The 18,842-nt window shown below is 39.0% G+C and overlaps 1 protein-coding gene across 2 annotated transcripts in view; it reads right to left on the reverse strand.

Moving 5' to 3' along the window:
- Positions 1–9,855, reverse strand: part of PIG-T (phosphatidylinositol glycan anchor biosynthesis class T) — a 91,179-nt gene extending 81,324 nt beyond the window's left edge. The window contains exons 1-2 of one of the 2 annotated variants that reach the window (XM_071663961.1): positions 9,246–9,855; positions 3,672–3,852 (exon numbers count right to left, since the gene is read on the reverse strand). In XM_071663961.1, coding sequence (XP_071520062.1) covers positions 3,672–3,852; positions 9,246–9,441 — 377 coding nt within the window. In that variant the 5' untranslated portion in view covers positions 9,442–9,855. The remainder of the gene's footprint in view (positions 1–3,671; positions 3,853–9,245) is intronic. The other variant, XM_071663970.1, reaches the window with a different exon arrangement.
- Between the last annotated feature and the right edge of the window lie 8,987 nt (positions 9,856–18,842).

An 18,842-nucleotide genomic window follows, 5' to 3' on the forward strand; every position in this document is an offset into this window, starting at 1 on the left:
TCAAGCAAAAGTAATGTTTTTCGTGAACGCCAACAAAAAATTCAGATTCCTGTAATGGCTGTGAATTTATCTATCATTTTTGACTTTCAAATTCCACAACCTAGAAACAGCAGTGAAACAGGAAGAAGCAACTGGGGTAAAAGCACCATGTGAAAAAATGCAGAAATAAAAAATATGGAAAAAGACACTGTGACTATGTCAAACCATGACTATATTGATTAGGTGAGTGAATTAACCCATGATGGCTTCTCCCTGACCAGCTGGAGTCCTTTTAACTTTGCAGTAAGCATCTCCCTCTCCAAGACTCACTCTCAATTAGCAGCAAAGGTATAAGGCAAGTAAGCATGAGGCAATATAGTACAACAGTTGCAACTATTATTCTATCAGCTGATTTTCAGTAATTCCAACTAAGTTCAGTACAATCATCATCTTAAGAATCTCAAGTAAAGCACTCACATTAGCAAGACCAGGCAGCTGGGTTCATTAAAATCTGGCAGCAAGGACTGCACATTTCTCTCTCTTGACAGCATAGGGGTCTGATGGCACCTCCTTTGTTTCTCAGTGCAATGTCTCACCACAATGAGCAGTGAGTGTTATTCTCTATATAGCTGTGATATAGACAACATCTATGCCCTGCTCTATCACTCTCATTATCTACATGGTTACTGTCAATGAGCTGAACTACTCAGCCTATGATTGCATCGTAAGTGCCAAGAGGAAGAAGAGGACCCTGACGAACCTGACACTGGAGCGGGAGCTTGTACAGTCGGTGGATGCTGTATGAGTAGTCTAGGGGGTCTTTAGGGATGTTTTTCATGGCCATAATTACAAGGTTGAGGGACAAGTTAGTTGGGATGTTGTCTGAATGGAAAAAATTGGAGGAAGTGAAGTGTTTTAGATATCTACGATGGGACATGGCAGTGAATTGAACCATGGAAGCAGAGGCGAGTCATAGGGTGGGGTAGGGAGCCAAGGTTCTGGGAGAGCTGAATTATGTGTGGAAAGAGAATGTTAACTGGAAGAGCTAAAAAGGATATGTTGGAAGGAATAATAGTCCCAACAATATCATATGGTTGTGAGGCATGGGCTATAGAAGGGTTGTGCGAAGGAGGGGAGACGTGTTGGAAACGAAATGTTTGAGGACAATAAGTGTTGTGAGGTGGTAATGAAAGGGTAAGGGAGATGTGTGGTAATAAAAAGTGTGGTGTAGAGAGCAGAAGGAGTTGTGTTGAAATGGTTTAGACATATGGAGAGAATGAGTTAGGAAAAGTTGACAAAGAAGATATATATATGTCAAAATGGTTGGAACAAGGAGACCTGGGAGACAAAACTGGAGGGGAAAGGATGGAGTGAAAAAGATTTTGAGAGATCGGGGCCTGAACATGCAAAAGGGTGAAAAGCATGCAAGGAATAAGAGTGAATTGGAATGATGTGGTTTTACGGGGTCAATGTGCTATCAATGGACTGAACCAAGGCATGTGAAGTGTATGTGGTCAATCATGGAAGGGTATGTGAGGCCTGGTTGTGGATAGGAAGCTGTGGCTTCTATGCATTTCACATGACAGTTTGTGTATGGATGTGAGCGGATGAGCCCTTTCTTCATCTGTTTCCTGGCACTATCTCGCTAAGGCAGGGTAAGGCGATCAGAAGAGGTGTGCGAAAAGAGAATGTTTATCTTATCATCTTTTTTTCTTTCATGCACTTGTGCAGTTTCCTGTGGGATGGGGTGGCATTCATTAGAAGCCAAATTCCATTACAAATCAATTTCTCCAAGGATCGTTATAAATGAAATATCAATAAGTGTAATGGAAACCTACCTCATTTCCTCCATGAGGTGTTCATGAAGAAGCAAAACCTTTTTTGCATCAAAAGGAAACATCTCCATAGTCACTTGGGGTTACCTGAATCATCTGTTAGTCAGACATGGGGGCTTCCATGAGGCATAACCTACTCTCCCCACACTCATGATTCTCAATCATCTTGAGTTTTCCATTAGTGCTGAAGTGTTTCCTGGATCTTTTAGCACATGCAACACTGACAGCATTCTTATCTGCCATGATTTACTAAAAAAAAAAAAAAAGGCAACTTTTTATCACACAAAACACAGCACTGGAATGAAAGCACAGGCACCAAGTGAGTTTATGTCATAACCAAGTGGGCACTTATCTCACGAGTGGTGGGCAGTGACCATGCTGTCTATCTTCTTGAAATTTCAACCCCAATTATCTTTGTAGGTGTAAAGTCACATAAGATAATACTGCACCATTAAATATCATAAATCAGTGCAAAACTATGCACATACGTTCAGAGAAAACAATGTATGTCAGCAAAATAAAGAAAAGGAACGTGACAAAGTGATGCATAACAGTTTGTCACATGTTCTGATGCTTAGTGTCCCAGGTAGAGCTTTGAATATAATGGACTATTCCATTACATCCCAAACTCCTTCTGATGGGTACTTAACTTACCAGACTAAATTTGTGATGTAATACAATTTGGTAAAATTTCCATTAGATCCTTAACTTAGCTGACTGAGGTCTGAAGGATTTGTAGGAAGCTGAATTCTGATACAATGAAGTCCATTAGAAAGGGGGTTAGTTGCACAACAGGAACTCCCAACATACATGGGCAATCCAGAACAAACATGATCTTTGGTTTTTGCTCCTCAACAAGAGCTTTGTGTTCTTTACTGACCTCAATTATATCTTCAAAACACTGGACTAACTGAATTGGAAGCTCTAAAGGAGGAAGAAACTATCACCACCCACAATGATCACATAGGTGTTTTCATTGCAAAGCCTGAACTGTGGAAGAAAAAAGTAGATACTGATCACATATTGGCATTCCACAAACTCAGTGAAATTCTTGTTAATATACTGAACTAGATTTGCAAAACAAAATCTTAGAGCAAATACATTCCTTGACAAATAAACTTTCAAGCCACACTTTCCTGGTATCAAGGTTAACTATTCAGTCATGTCACTCATAAGAATTGATTTCCAATAGTATGTAGATATATTTCCTGATGAAGTGCAAGAAGAGTTCTCAGAGCTCATCACTGATAGCACCATCTAAAATACACTCACAAAGGAAGAGCTCAGGGCATTTTAGGCAAAGACCAATTGAGTGTATTGCAAGGTGTCATCTCATCCTGGGATTTCTTATTCCCTGCTTCTCCACATAACTGCATGAGTTTAGTTTCTCTGCACTCCTGGCAATCAAAATGTAATGGTGGTAACACTCTCAGTTGAACACTGACCCTGATCTCTGGTGTGCCTTATCAGCCAACAAGCCAAAAATTCTAGTTCTGGTGGGAAATAATAAAATACTGTTGCTTTTTTTTTTTTTACTTACTGAAGGCTGCTTAATTTTGGCCATTTGTAACACACCATTTGTATCTATTTTGCAAATAACATTTAGCTTTTGTCACTATTCTTCGTCCTAACTCATCAAGTTCATTATGCACAATACTGGTAACTTCATAAATTACACTGTACTCACACTACTGAGTGGTTCAGATGTGGAACTAGGCCTCCACTCCCTAAATAAGCGGGGGATGGTCCACAAACTAAGCAGGCAAACCTAATTGGCACACATGCAAGAAATAGTTAAGAACCCTTGCTCTATTTACTGAACCTACAGAAAATACTTATCCTTTTTAAAGAACTTACTTGTCTGATGATGGATTGAACCAGACCCAAAGCTGTGCTCCTGGTGGAGCATCAACAATAGGGTATCCCCACTTTCGGTGCCGCCATAAGCCTTGAGTTAAGCTAAGGTGCAGTTCTCTCACGTGGTAACGTTCTACTATCTCTCCCAAGGCCCGTGGAAACAGATCATAATGAGAAAATTCTGAAAAAAGATGACAACATTTAAGAAAATTTTGTTTTTAAAACAGTTAAGTATTTCAAGAGATACAACACATATTGTTGTACATATAGGTTGACAATAGTATAGTACATATCACCTCATAAAGACAAAGTCAATTTTGGAGTTCTGTCTCCAACTCCACTGCCAAGCTCTGTCTGTAACTAAATTGCAATGCTGATCCTCTTATCAGCTAAGACTTTTCAGGCCCTGGACTGCCCTCCTGCATACTCAAATTTCTACATTTCCCACAAAGGATGACTGATTTTGAAAGAGTACAAATCCCCTTCTCCTGAAAACATAATCACCTAATTCTCCCAAGTTATTTGAAATTTCCCCAAAGTACAAGGCATTGAGAAGGGATAACTTTATGACCAAAAATAAGCCAGCAATTACGATTCTACCAATTGCATATCGAGGTAGATTCATTTCAAAGTTTGTTTATATTATGCACGTACTGTGTAACTGAACAGGACCAGGTTAAAGTGTGGGTGATTTGAATGCAAAGGTGAGTAATGTGGCAGGTGAGGGTATAATTGGTGTACATGGAGTGTTCAGTGTTGTAAATGGAGATGGTAAAGAACTTGTGGATTTGTGTGCTGAAAAAGGACTGGTGATTGGGAATACCTGGTTTAAAAAGAAAGATATACATAAGTATACTTATATGAGTAGGAGAGATGGCCAGAGGGCACTATCAGATTACATGTTAATTGATAGGGATGTAAAAGAGAGACTTTTGGATGTTAATGTGCTGACAGCAGCAGCTGGAGGGATGTAAGATTATCTTATGGAGGCGAAGGTGAAGATTTGTAGAGGTTTTCAAAGAAAGAGAGAATGTTGGGGAGAAGAGAGTGGTGAGAGTAAGTGAGCTTGGAAAGGAGACTTGTGTGAGGAAATACCAGGAGAGATTGAGTGCAGAATGGCAAAAGGTGAGAGAAAATTACGTTAGGGGAGTGGGGGAGGAATGGGATGTATTTAGGGAAGCAGAGATGGCCTGTGCAAAAGATGCCTGTGGCATGAGAAAGGCAGGAGGTGGGCAGATTAGAAGGGTCGTGAATAGTGGAATGAAGAGGTAAAACTGTTAGTGAAAGAGAAGAGAGAGTCGTTTGGACAAGTTTTGCAGGGAATATGTGTAAAAGAAAGCAGCAAGAGGTCAAAAGAAAGGTGCAAGAGGTTAAAAAGAGAGTTGGGGTGAGTGAGTATCATTAAATCTTAAGGGGAATAAAAAGATGTTTGAAGGTTTGTTAAATGTGTCTGATGATAGAGTGGCAGATATAGGGTTTTTGGTCGAGGAGATGTGCAAAGTGAGAGAGTTAGGGAGAATTATTGGGTAAACAGGGAAAAGGTAGTAAAAGCTTAGCGGAAGATGAAAGCCGGCAAGGCAGCGGGTTTGGATGGTACTGCAGTGGAATCTATTAAAAAAGGGGGTGACTGCATTGTTGACTAGTTGGTAAGGTTATTCAATGTATGTATGACTCATTGGTGAGGTGCCTGAGGACTGGCAGAATGCTTGCATAGTGCCACTGTACAAAGGCAAAGGGGATAAGAGTGAACGCTCAAATTACAGAGGTATAAGTTTGTTGAGTATTCCTGGGAAATTATATGGGAGGGTATTGATTGAGAGGGTGAAGGCATGTACAGAACATCAGATTGGAGAAGAGCAGTGTGGTTTCAGAAGTGGTAGAGGATGTGTGGATCAGGTGTTTGCTTTGAAGAATGTATGTAAGAAATACTTACAAAAGCAAATGGATTTGTATGTAGCGTTCATGGCTCTGGAGAAGGCATATGATAGAGTTGATAGAGATGCTCTATGGAAGGTATTAAGAATATATGGTGTGGGAGGTAAGTTGTTAGAAGCAGTGAAAAGTTTTTCTCGAGGATGTACGGCATGTGTACGTGTAGGAAGAGAGGAAAGTGATTGGTTCTCAGTGAATATTGGTTTGCAGCAGGGGCGCGAGTTGTCTCCATGGTCGTTTAATTTTTTTATGGATGGGGTTGTTAGCGAGGTGAATGCAAGAGTTTTAGAAAGAGGGGCAGGTATGCAGTTTGTTGTGGATGAGAGAGCTTGGGAAGTGAGTCAGTTGTTGTTCACTGATGATACACCGCTGGTGGCTGATTCGGGTGAGAAACTGCAGAAGCTGGTGACTGAGTTTGGTAAAGTGTGTGAAAGAAGAAAGCTGAAAGTAAATGTGAATAAGAGCAAGGTTATTTAGTACCGTAGGGTTGAGGGACAAGTCAACTGGGAGGTAAGTTTGAATGGAGAAAACTGAAGGAAGTAAAGTGTTTTAGATATCTGGGAGTGGATTTGGCAGCGGATGGAATCATGGAAGCGGAAGTGAATCATAGGGTGGGGAAAGGGGTGAAAGTTCTGGGAGCGTTGAAAAATGTGTGGAAGTTGAGAACGTTATCTTGGAAAACAAAAATGGGTATGTTTGAAGGAATAGTGGTTCCAACAATGTAATATGGTTCTGAGGCGTGGGCTATGGATAGAGTTGTGTGGAGGAGGGTGGATGTGCTGGAAATGAGATGTTTGAGGACAATATGTGGTGTGAGGTGGTTTGATCAAGTAACTAATGAGAGGGTAAGAGAGATGTGTGGTAATAAAAAGAGTGTGGTTGACAGAACAGAAGAGGGTGTTTTGAAATGGTTTGGTTACATGGAGAGAATGAGAGAATGACAAAGAAGATATATGTGTCAGAGGTGGAGGGAACGAGAAGAAGTGGGAGACCAAATTGGAGGTGGAAAGATGGTGAAAAAGATTATGAGTGATTGGGGCCTGAACATGCAGGAGGGTGAAAGGCATGCAAGGAATAGAGTGAATTGGAATGATGTGGTATACAGGGGTCGACGTGCTGTCAATGGATTGAACCAAGGCACGCGAAGCGTCTGGAGTAAACCATGGAAAGTTTTGTGGGGCCTGGATGTGGAAAGGGAGCTGTGGTTTCAGTGCATTATACATGAAAGCTAGAGACTGAGTGTGAACAAATGTGGCCTTTGTTGTCTTTTCCTAGCGCTACCTCGCGCATATGCGGGGGAAGGGGGTTGTCATTTCATGTGTGGCGGGGTAGCGACAGGAATGAATAAGGGCAGACAGTATGAATTATGTACATGTGTATATATGTATATGTCTGTGTGTGTGTATATATATATGTATAAGGTGAGATGTATAGGTATGTATATGTGCTGTGTGTGGACGTGTACGTATATACATGTGTATGTGGGTGGGTTGGGCCATTCTTTCGTCTGTTTCCTTGTGCTACCTTGTTAACGCGGGAGACAGCGACAAAGTATAATAAATAAATAAATAAAAAAGGATGTTTACCAAATGGCATCCTAGCTTCGTCTCTTCGATGTATATCAACTGACTGTTATATTCTTCTCTTGTGTCTCCCCTGATGATGTGATTATTACACGAAAGTGCACTTGGGAACTTTTCATGTTTCATTTTTCCTGTGGACTCATAGGAATATATATATATATATATATATATATATATATCCTTGGGGATAAGGGAGAAAGAATATTGCTTACATATTCCCTGCATGCTGTAAAACATGACAAAGAGAGGCGGGAGTGGGTTGCTGAAAATCATCCCTTCCTACATTACTTTCCAAAAGAGAGAACAGGGCAAGGAGCCACATGAGGATAATGAAAATAATGAACGTGTGAGATAGATGTATGGTAAAAAAAAAAAGTGCAGCTGAGAGAGCACAAGAGGGTGTGTTGAAATGGTGTGGACCTATGGAGAGAATGAGTGAGGAGAGGTTGACTAAGATGATATATATGTGCCAGAAGTGGAGGGAATACAGGGAAGTGGGAAATCAAATTGGAGGTGGAATAATGGAGGGTACATGTATATATACGTGTATGCGAATGGACGAGTCTTTCTTCATCTTTTACCTGGCTCTACTTTGCTAATGTGGGAAATGGTGATCAAGTACAAATAAATAAATACATAGTGGAGTAGGTACATCTAACAGGAGCATTAGGTAGAAGCAGTACGTAGGAATATTAGGCAAGGGCATTAGGTAAAAGTAATAGGTTGGAACATTAGGTAGACACATTTTGCAGTAGTAGCCAGTAGGAACATTTGGGAGGAGCCTCTGAAAACACTGAGCTAGAGTTGTCCTCTACCAGTGGCCTGTTAAGGGTGAGTCACTAAAAGCTAGAAAGCAACACTGGAGTTCACCATTTATGGAGACTATTTTGCCATGGCCATTCCCTTGAGGGAGTTCTTGAAGGGAACAGGTGTAAGAGATACTGACAGATAGATAGGGTCAGGGCCTGAACATAAGAAGGGTACAAGTTATCCATAGAATAGTGAACTGGAGCATTTTGCTTTACAGGGGATGATGTGCTGAAAATGTGTTGAACCTAAGCATAAGAAGCATTCAAGGAAACAACAGAAAGGTGTGGGGCTTAATCGCAGACTGGGGGCTCTGGTTTTGGTGCATCATACACGGCATTTACAGAGTGCATGTGAACAGATATGCACATTTCATTTTCCATTTGGGCCATACATAGCTAACACAGGAAATGGTGAAACATTTATGGAAAATAAAAAGATATGGGTTTTTATATATATATATATATATATATATATATATATATATATATATATATATATATCTGAGAAAATATAACGATTATTGTAAAAGAACTTGACAAAACATTATATTTGTGCTCTGCTGGGGAACGCTGATTTGTTTGTTACTTCCACACTGCACTGAAAGTGCACTTTCACGTGTGAGGTACATTTTGACTGGAATATCTAAATTACAATAAATCTTAATTGCTCAATAGGTTAGCTGAGATTTTCATAGGTTTTCTTCATCCTCTGACATGGGTATTACCAATTTCTGCTTTGATTAATGCTATATATGCCAAATATACTACTGTCGCCTTATGTAACATTACTTAATATAACAAAATGCTCCACATCATGCTCTGTGGGTATTTCTTTAATCAAAATAAGCATATGTAATGCACCTTAAACACATGTAGGCACTTCCCAAAGCTAATTTCAATGCAGAATTAAACTTTAAACTACTATACCACTGTTATACTATGTGTGATCTATATTTCAACCCCCTTATTTCTCTACTTTTAAGCCCTGCCCACTCTATATTGATATGAACTTTAGTCATAAGAAATGCAGTGTCCCATGCCTTCTTAATAAAAGTTTTGTATATTTTTGTTCTAAATAATGCTGTGGTGCTAACCTATTATCAAAAATTAATGTTGAAAAAAATATTTGAAAAGTCAGAGGAAACTAATCTCATTATAACAAAAACTAAAATTCCGGTTAAAAATATACTCATTTCTATAAGTGGTTGGAGGCAGAAAAAGAGGAGAGCAAGTATTTCTTCAACACTCACTGAAGTCATGATATTGGGCGACAGAGTCACTGATCTCCGGCGTGGCCCAGGTGGTGATGAACTCGAAGTGGGAGTAGACATGACCAGTGGCCAGGGGTCGTATGTACAACTCCTCTGTAAATATGTTGTCACTGCTACACCACACCAGCTGACACCAGCCACATATCACCAACACTAACAGTTGAAACTGATACATTTTCCTCAAGAGCAAGGTATTAATCTATCATAAGAGGGGTTCACCACGGGCTCGACCCGGGAATCATGCTCCTGCAAGTGAACTATCTATGAGCCTTGGTCGTTCCACTGGCTACTTCTGAAATGATAGCAGCTTCTTATCTTAACACCGGCTCGCTTCAATATTCGACATTTTCTGAAGATTACCCTTGAATAGATTCAGTTCTTCAAACCACCCCTGAACAGACCATCATCTTTATCAATGTTTTGTTTTGCTGTTCGCCACACTTGCCAAGGTAACCAGGAGGATGTAGCCAAGCTGGCGCAATATTGTAGCCATGTAGACCACATGTAGTCGTGGGTACGTCAGGGGTGAGGGGCCATTATCCAAGGCTCGACTTTGTATTTTTTTTTTTTTTTTTTGAGGTGGCTGAAAACTGGAAGATCTAATTTGTATTGAATTACGCAAGGATACAATAGCACAGGCACATATAATAATACGATCGCAACCTACAAAAATGATAAAATCCGATTCTCTTTAAATTATATTCACTAACTTTTATTTTATAAAAATTAGATATTTGCAAATGTGTGAGCTTGTATGATTTTATTCATAACTATAGCCTGTATATACTATGTATGGTTTAAATTTTCAAACATTTGCCACTTTGGAGAGAATATTTTCGCCTCAGTGGTCCAAAAACCTTAATACAACACTGCATGTAATTTCTGAAGATCCAAGCAGACATCCACCGTGAAACAGACATAAATGCAAAAGTGATTCGTTATTACACAAGACTGGTCGTAGTAAATTGTCATTATATATCAAAGATCACTATATTACAATGATTTTCCTTCATATATATATATATATATATATATATATATATATATATATATATATATATATATTTTTTTTTTTGCTTTGTCGCTGTCTCCCGCGTTTGCGAGGTAGCGCAAGGAAACAGACGAAAGAAATGGCACAACCCACCCCCATACACATGTATATACATACGTCCACACACGCAAATATACATACCTACACAGCTTTCCATGGTTTACCCCAGACGCTTCACATGCCCTGATTCAATCCACTGACAGCACGTCAACCCCGGTATACCACATCGCTCCAATTCACTCTATTCCTTGCCCTCCTTTCACCCTCCTGCATGTTCAGGCCCCGATCACACAAAATCTTTTTCACTCCATCTTTCCACCTCCAATTTGGTCTCCCTCTTCTCCTCGTTCCCTCCACCTCCGACACATATATCCTCTTGGTCAATCTTTCCTCACTCATTCTCTCCATGTGCCCAAACCATTTCAAAACACCCTCTTCTGCTCTCTCAACCACGCTCTTTTTATTTCCACACATCTCTCTTACCCTTACGTTACTTACTCGATCAAACCACCTCACACCACACATTGTCCTCAAACATTTCCAGCACATCCATCCTCCTGCGCACAACTCTATCCATAGTCCACGCCTCGCAACCATACAACATTGTTGGAACCACTATTCCTTCAAACATACCCATTTTTGCTTTCCGAGATAATGTTCTCGACTTCCACACATTCTTCAAGGCTCCCAGAATTTTCGCCCCCTCCCCCACCCTATGATCCACTTCCGCTTCCATGGTTCCATCCGCTGCCAGATCCACTCCCAGATATCTAAAACACTTCACTTCCTCCAGTTTCTCTCCATTCAAACTCACCTCCCAATTGACTTGACCCTCAACCCTACTGTACCTAATAACCTTGCTCTTATTCACATTTACTCTTAACTTTTTTCTTTCACACACTTTACCAAACTCAGTCACCAGCTTCTGCAGTTTCTCATATGAATCAGCCACCAGCGCTGTATCATCAGCGAACAACAACTGACTCACTTCCCAAGCTCTCTCATCCCCAACAGACTTCATACTTGCCCCTCTTTCCAAAACTCTTGCATTCACCTCCCTAACAACCCCATCCATAAACAAATTAAACAACCATGGAGACATCACACACCCCTGCCGCAAACCTACATTCACTGAGAACCAATCACTTTCCTCTCTTCCTACACGTACACATGCCTTACATCCTCGATAAAAACTTTTCACTGCTTCTAACAACTTGCCTCCCACACCATATATTCTTAATACCTTCCACAGAGCATCTCTATCAACTCTATCATATGCCTTCTCCAGATCCATAAATGCTACATACAAATCCATTTGCTTTTCTAAGTATTTCTCACATACATTCTTCAAAGCAAACACCTGATCCACACATCCTCTACCACTTCTGAAACCACACTGCTCTTCCCCAATCAATACCCTCCCATATAATCTAACATATATATATATATATATATATATATATATATATATATATATATATATATATATATATATATATATATATATGAATGAATGCAAGAGTTTTGGAAAGAGGGGCAAGTATGAAGTCTGTTGGGGATGAGAGAGCTTGGGAAGTGAGTCAGTTGTTGTTCGCTGATGATACAGCGCTGGTGGCTGATTCATGTGAGAAACTGCAGAAGCTGGTGACTGAGTTTGGTAAAGTGTGTGAAAGAAGAAAGTTAAGAGTAAATGTGAATAAGAGCAAGGTTATTAGGTACAGTAGGGTTGAGGGTCAAGTCAATTGGGAGGTGAGTTTGAATGGAGAAAAACTGGAGGAAGTGAAGTGTTTTAGATATCTGGGAGTGGATCTGGCAGCGGATGGAACCATGGAAGCGGAAGTGGATCATAGGGTGGGGGAGGGGGCGAAAATTCTGGGAGCCTTGAAGAATGTGTGGAAGTCGAGAACATTATCTCGGAAAGCAAAAATGGGTATGTTTGAAGGAATAGTGGTTCCAACAATGTTGTATGGTTGCGAGGCGTGGACTATGGATAGAGTTGTGCGTAGGAGGATGGATGTGCTGGAAATGAGATGTTTGAGGACAATGTGTGGTGTGAGGTGGTTTGATCGAGTAAGTAACGTAAGGGTAAGAGAGATGTGTGGAAATAAAAAAGAGCGTGGTTGAGAGAGCAGAAGAGGGTGTTTTGAAATGGTTTGGTCACATGGAGAGAATGAGTTAGGAAAGATTGACCAAGAGGATATATGTGTCGGAGGTGGAGGGAACGAGGAGAAGAGGGAAACCAAATTGGAGGTGGAAAGATGGAGTGAAAAAGATTTTGTGTGATCGGGGCCTGAACATGCAGGAGGTTCACGTGAAAGGAGGGCAAGGAATAGTGAATTGGAGCGATGTGGTATACCGGGGTTGACGTGCTGTCAGTGGATTGAATCAAGGCATGTGAAGCGTCTGGGGTAAACCATGGAAAGCTGTGTAGGTATGTATATTTGCGTGTGTGGACGTATGTATATACATGTGTATGGGGTGGGTTGGGCCATTTCTTTCGTCTGTTTCCTTGCGCTACCTCGCAAACGCGGGAGACAGCGACAAAGAAAAAAAAAAAAAAATATATATATATATATATATATATATATATATATATATATATATATATATATATATATATATATATATATATACTCTTCATCAACTGAATCATACAATATATTTTGTTATGGGACACGTATCGCTAGTTTCTTCATCTGATGTTATCTAATTTCAATGTATGATAAGGAACATTTGTTATATTATACTGTACATATCCTATTTTCTTTTAAAGTTATGTCATGCCGTTCTAAGAAGAGACCAGATCTCAGAGCTACACACGAGAGGAGTTTACTTCGAAAATTTAACACCTAAACAATTCTACTTAAACAGAAAGCATGTGGACTCTACTCTCCATGTGATGGGGAAAGTCCACACAATGTACCAGCTTAAGTCCAAATATGTCCTAAATTCTGGTGTCTGAATATATGGCATATGCTAAATAAGCCACAATTTGGGGATGCTGTACTTCATCCAATGTCTGTCTGCTTTTTTCTTTTAGGTAAGGTGGATGTGGACGAACCAGTGAATTGTAAAGAGTGACGATGATTTCCCTAGAGTGAAATTCGAAGGGCCTACCTATGAATCCGGGACTTTTGTTCGCTCTTTTCATTGCTTCTGTGCACTACTTTCCTGGTTTTAGGTCACCAGAAATTATTACTCCCTAGTCATTATATCAATTTACCTTTGCAGTCCAACAGAATTCATACTGTTGCTTACCTTTTCGTTGTTACTACCGATATGTAAAGCCTTGCTCTTATTGATATCAAAATACACGTGCCACGTATGAGCCCTGTCCACCAGATTGAAGCTGTGGACATTCAAGTTCATTAGTAGATTTATATCTCAACTTTGTACCATATTTTGCAATGTAGCCCAATTATCAGTAGCATTACTATATAGGAGATAGAGAACCGGTTCGAAGACTAATCCTTGTGGCACTCCACTTGTTACGTTTAACCATTTTGTTCACGGCCAGTCAACCAATTTCCCGTCCACTGAAGTACAACCTCACCACTGCCATGTGACTTGACTTTTGCAAGCAGCTTTTGACGTGGAACTTTATCGAAAGCTTTTTGAAAATCTGGACAGATAACATCACCTGCTTTACTTTCGGCATACATGTTTCTTATAGTATATAAAAAAAAAAGAAAAGATCAAGCAAATTTATTAGACATGATCGATTTCGTCGAAAATCATGCTGAGAATCATTTATCAAATGGCGATCCTCTAAATGGTTTACAATTTGATTTCGAATGATGGTTTCCTAAAGTTTTTTAACTACAGACGTTAAGCTAACAGCACGATAATTTTCGGGCAGTGACCCTACCTTTTTTGAATATCGGTGTTATATTGGCAAACTTCCATTCATCTAAAACTTTTCCCATAGCAAGTGACTTGTTGAAAAGGGCAGTCAATTGCTTAACTATATCATTTTTCGCCTCTTTTATTGTTCTGGGATGGAATTTATCAGGGCCTACCATTTTATTTATTTCTATTTTCTTTATTGGATCCGGGATATGGGTTGTGTCTTAATTCGTAAATACAAATGCAGAAAAAGTCATTTAATGTTCTGCTACGACTTTGCTGTCTTGAACCATGTCATCGTTTTCCGTGACTAATTGACCTATTGACTGGGTAATGACTCTTGCTTCCAACATAACTATAAAACTTCTAAGGTTTCTTTTATTATTTTGAGCAACAAGCGCCTCATATATGATGTTTAATTTGATATATGAATCTTACTTTCTCTACGCAAATGTGTTTGATTTACTCTTTCATGCTGGTTATTGGATTTTCTCCGTTTCTAATGAGCTACTGTCTTAGACAAGAGGCACTTTTTATGTCACCGTTCCACCACCTTGGCTTCGTTTTAGAAATAGATAGTATACTACCCACTGGCTCGTATGCTCCCTCTACTGCGTTGAGGTATTTTACTGAAGCTTTTGCTTGTTACGTTCATGTCATTTTCATTGAACATATTATCCAAGGTTTGCCTGTCAAAAGCAATGCGAAATTATTAAACTTTGCACGTTTAAATTCGGGTATTTTTCGCCACTGTCATGTTGACCATTACATGTACTGCTGAAAGCGATCTCAAAAGTAATTTTTCGGTGATCAATAGCACCAAACTTTTCTTCAACCTTAACATTATCATAAACGAGTAGGATTCTCGACTAATAGGATCACGGCACTGTCAAGCAAATTAACCTAATGCTACGCCCGGCCCGGAGTTACTGGAAAAGGGATTCTCCTTATTGAGATACCGGTATGTTAAAATTTTCTATAGTGATGAAATCTTGTTCATTACAAATTTCTGATGACTGATGATAAAATCTTTCGTCTTCCTCTGATTCGGAGGGTCGTATGAACTAGCTCTACTGTTATTTTCTTATGTGATCTATCCTCAGAATCAGAAAAAAAATGAAGTCGACAATTTCAACAGCTACAACATTTCTGTTACGAAATTTGAATGAACTTTAACAAAGAGCAAGACATCCCGTCTGCTTTCTTTCCCCTGTCGCTGTTAAATAAGGTGCCCCACTAGAAGTGAGTATTCGGCGAGGAAATCTCTCTTAATATTCAACCAAGATTAGGAACGTTGACATCTCAGCCAAGTCCTCCCTACTGCTCAAACTTAAAATGACACCAACATAGTTAACACAGCGAGTCGGGTAACATTTAGCTAGCCATGCTAAAAAAAAAAAATCTCACGAACCCCTTGTATCTTCTTCACAATTAGAGACTATGAATATTTGGTGGAATGCAGATTAAAAGGAGAAATTTTTATCGCTGCGTAGATTACCAGTTATCTGTGTAATATTTTTGATGTTTAACCTAATGTCGGCAGTTCTTGAAAGGTTACCGCTCAGGTCTGTTAGATGAAAAAAAAAAGAATGCATGTTTTAGACGACTGATATCACGGACGACCTTCAAGTTTAGGATAAGCTTAAGCAATGACATAAACGTTGATATTTTCGAATTTACATGTTCTGTACCGTAACTCTAACCTAAATCGTACACTCAAGATATTAATTCTGTAGCAAACGCTAAGATGTTACCTCTTGCGTACTCTGTGCGTCTGACTCAAAGTGCTATTCCAGGTTACGTTATTCTAACGGACATTATTGTTCATAATTCTGTAAAATAAAAGGCATACTAAATCTCCACCAACACATACATGTACAATGTGATGGAAATATTCGCTTCTGTTATTAATCTTACGGGCTGACAAATTCCAAGAAACTTTAGTGACATCATCTAGTTATGCAGGTGTAAACTATATTCAATAACATACGGTAGTAAAACAGTTTTTATGCTCTACCAGTATAAAACGGAGTCTTATTTCTTGAATGAGTCTAAGAACTTAATCTCTCTCTCTCTCTCTCTCTCTCTCTCTCTCTCTCTCTCTCTCTCTCTCTCTCTCTCTCTCTCTCCAACTGAATCCTGGTATAACCCAAGACGTTTCTAAAGGTTCCTGCAGCCCAATACCGTGCTACTTCCAGTAACAGGGAAATGGAGACTCCCTTGGAGTGAGAAATTCTTTGACGAGACTATAAGCTCTATTGATACACCCTCGCTAAACGCGACTTTTCACATGTGTTGTAACTTCTTGCTGGCGGAGCCCCTTAACACCTACACACACACACACAATATATATATATATATATATATATATATATATATATATATATATATATATATATATATATATATATATATATATATATCCCTGGGGATAGGGGCGAAAGAATACTTCCACGTATTCCCCGAGTGTCGTAAAAGGCGACTAAAACGGGTGGGAGCAGGGGTCTGGAAATCCTCCCCTCCCATTTTTAATTTTCCAGAAGAGGGAACAGAGAAGGGGCCAAGTGAAGATATCCCCTCTAAGACTCAGGACTCAGTCCTCTGTTCTTAACGCTAACGCGGGAAATGGCGAATATATATATATATATATATATATATATATATATATATATATATATATATATATATATATATATATATATATCCCTGGGGATAGGGGAGAAAGAATACTTCCCATGTATTCCCTGCGTGTCGTAGAAGGCGACTAAAAGGGAAGGGAGCGGGGGGCTGGAAATCCTCCCCTCTTTTTTTTTTTTTTTTTTTTTTTTTTTTTTTTTTTCCCAAAGAAGGAACAGAGAAGGGGGCCAGATGAGGATATTCCCTCAAAGGCCCAGTCCTCTGTTCTTAACGCTACCTCGCTAATGCGGGAAATGGCGAATAGTATGAAAGAAAAAAGAAAGAAATATATATATATATCTGGGAGTGGATCTGGCAGCGGATGGAACCATGGAAGCGGAAGTGGATCATAGGGTGGGGGAGGGGGCGAAAATCCTGGAAGCCTTGAAGAATGTGTGGAAGTCGAGAACATTATCTCGGAAAGCAAAAATGGGTATGTTTGAAGGAATAGTGGTTCCAACAATGTTGTATGGTTGCGAGGCGTGGGCTATGGATAGAGTTGTGCGCAGGAGGATGGATATGCTGGAAATGAGATGTTTGAGGACAATGTGTGGTGTGAGGTGGTTTGATCGAGTAAGTAACGTAAGGGTAAGAGAGATGTGTGGAAATAAAAAGAGCGTGGTTGAGAGAGCAGAAGAGGGTGTTTTGAAATGGTTTGGGCACATGGAGAGAATGAGTGAGGAAAGATTGACCAAGAGAATATATGTGTCGGAGGTGGAGGGAACGAGGAGAAGTAGGAGACCAAATTGGAGGTGGAAAGATGGAGTGAAAAAGATTTTGTGTGATCGGGCCCTGAACATGCAGGAGGGTGAAAGGAGGGCAAGGAATAGAGTGAATTGGATCGATGTGGTATACCGGGGTTGACGTGCTGTCAGTGGATTGAATCAGGGCATGTGAAGCGTCTGGGGTAAACCATGGAAAGCTGTGTAGGTATGTATATTTGCGTGTGTGGACGTGTATGTATATACATGTGTATGGGGGTGGGTTGGGCCATTTCTTTCGTCTGTTTCCTTGCGCTACCTCGCAAACGCGGGAGACAGCGACAAATATATATATATATATATATATATATATATATGTATATATATATATATATATATATATATATATATATATATATATATATATATATATATATATATATATATTCCTGAGTCCACGGGGAAAATGAAACACGATAAGTTCCTAAGTGAACTTTCGTGCACTAATCACATCTTCAGAGGAGACACAAGAGAGAAATATAAGTCAGTTGATATACATCGAAGAGACGAAGCTAGGACGACATTTGGTAAACATGTGATTGTCCAAGACATACAACGAGCGTTCATAAACTTATCATTTTACAAATTTCATCAACAATAAAGTTATCTAATTTGTATAGCCTATCACTAATATCAAGATAATAATTCTTTGTGTATTTGATAATAGGAGATTCAACGATATTTCTCGTGGTAATAGAGTTAGAGTTAATAACTGAGATGGCATTACTTCAGTCAATACAATGATCATAGTTTTTAACGTGATTAAACAAGGCATTTGATTCTTGTCCCGTTCTTATACTATATTTAAGTTGCTTAAATCTAACAGAAAGATCCTTACCAGTCTGCCCACCATAAAATTTATCAATTTCCACATGGCCTCCAAGAGAATTTTCTGGTAAATTCCTGATTAAGATATTCGTTAATCAACTGACTTATATTTCTCTCTTGTGTCTCTCCTGATGATGTGATTATTACACGAAAGTGCACTTGGGAACTTATCGTGTTTCATTTTCCCCGTGGACTCATAGGAATATATAAATACAGGTATATATATATATATATATACATATATATATATATATATATATATATATATATATATTTATATATATATATATTTATATATATATATATATATATATATATATATATATATATATATTTATATATATATATATATATATATATATATGTATATATATATATATATATATATATATATATATATATATATATATATAT

This window comes from Panulirus ornatus, chromosome 1 (assembly GCF_036320965.1).
Source record: "Panulirus ornatus isolate Po-2019 chromosome 1, ASM3632096v1, whole genome shotgun sequence".
Lineage (NCBI taxonomy): Eukaryota > Metazoa > Arthropoda > Malacostraca > Decapoda > Palinuridae > Panulirus > Panulirus ornatus.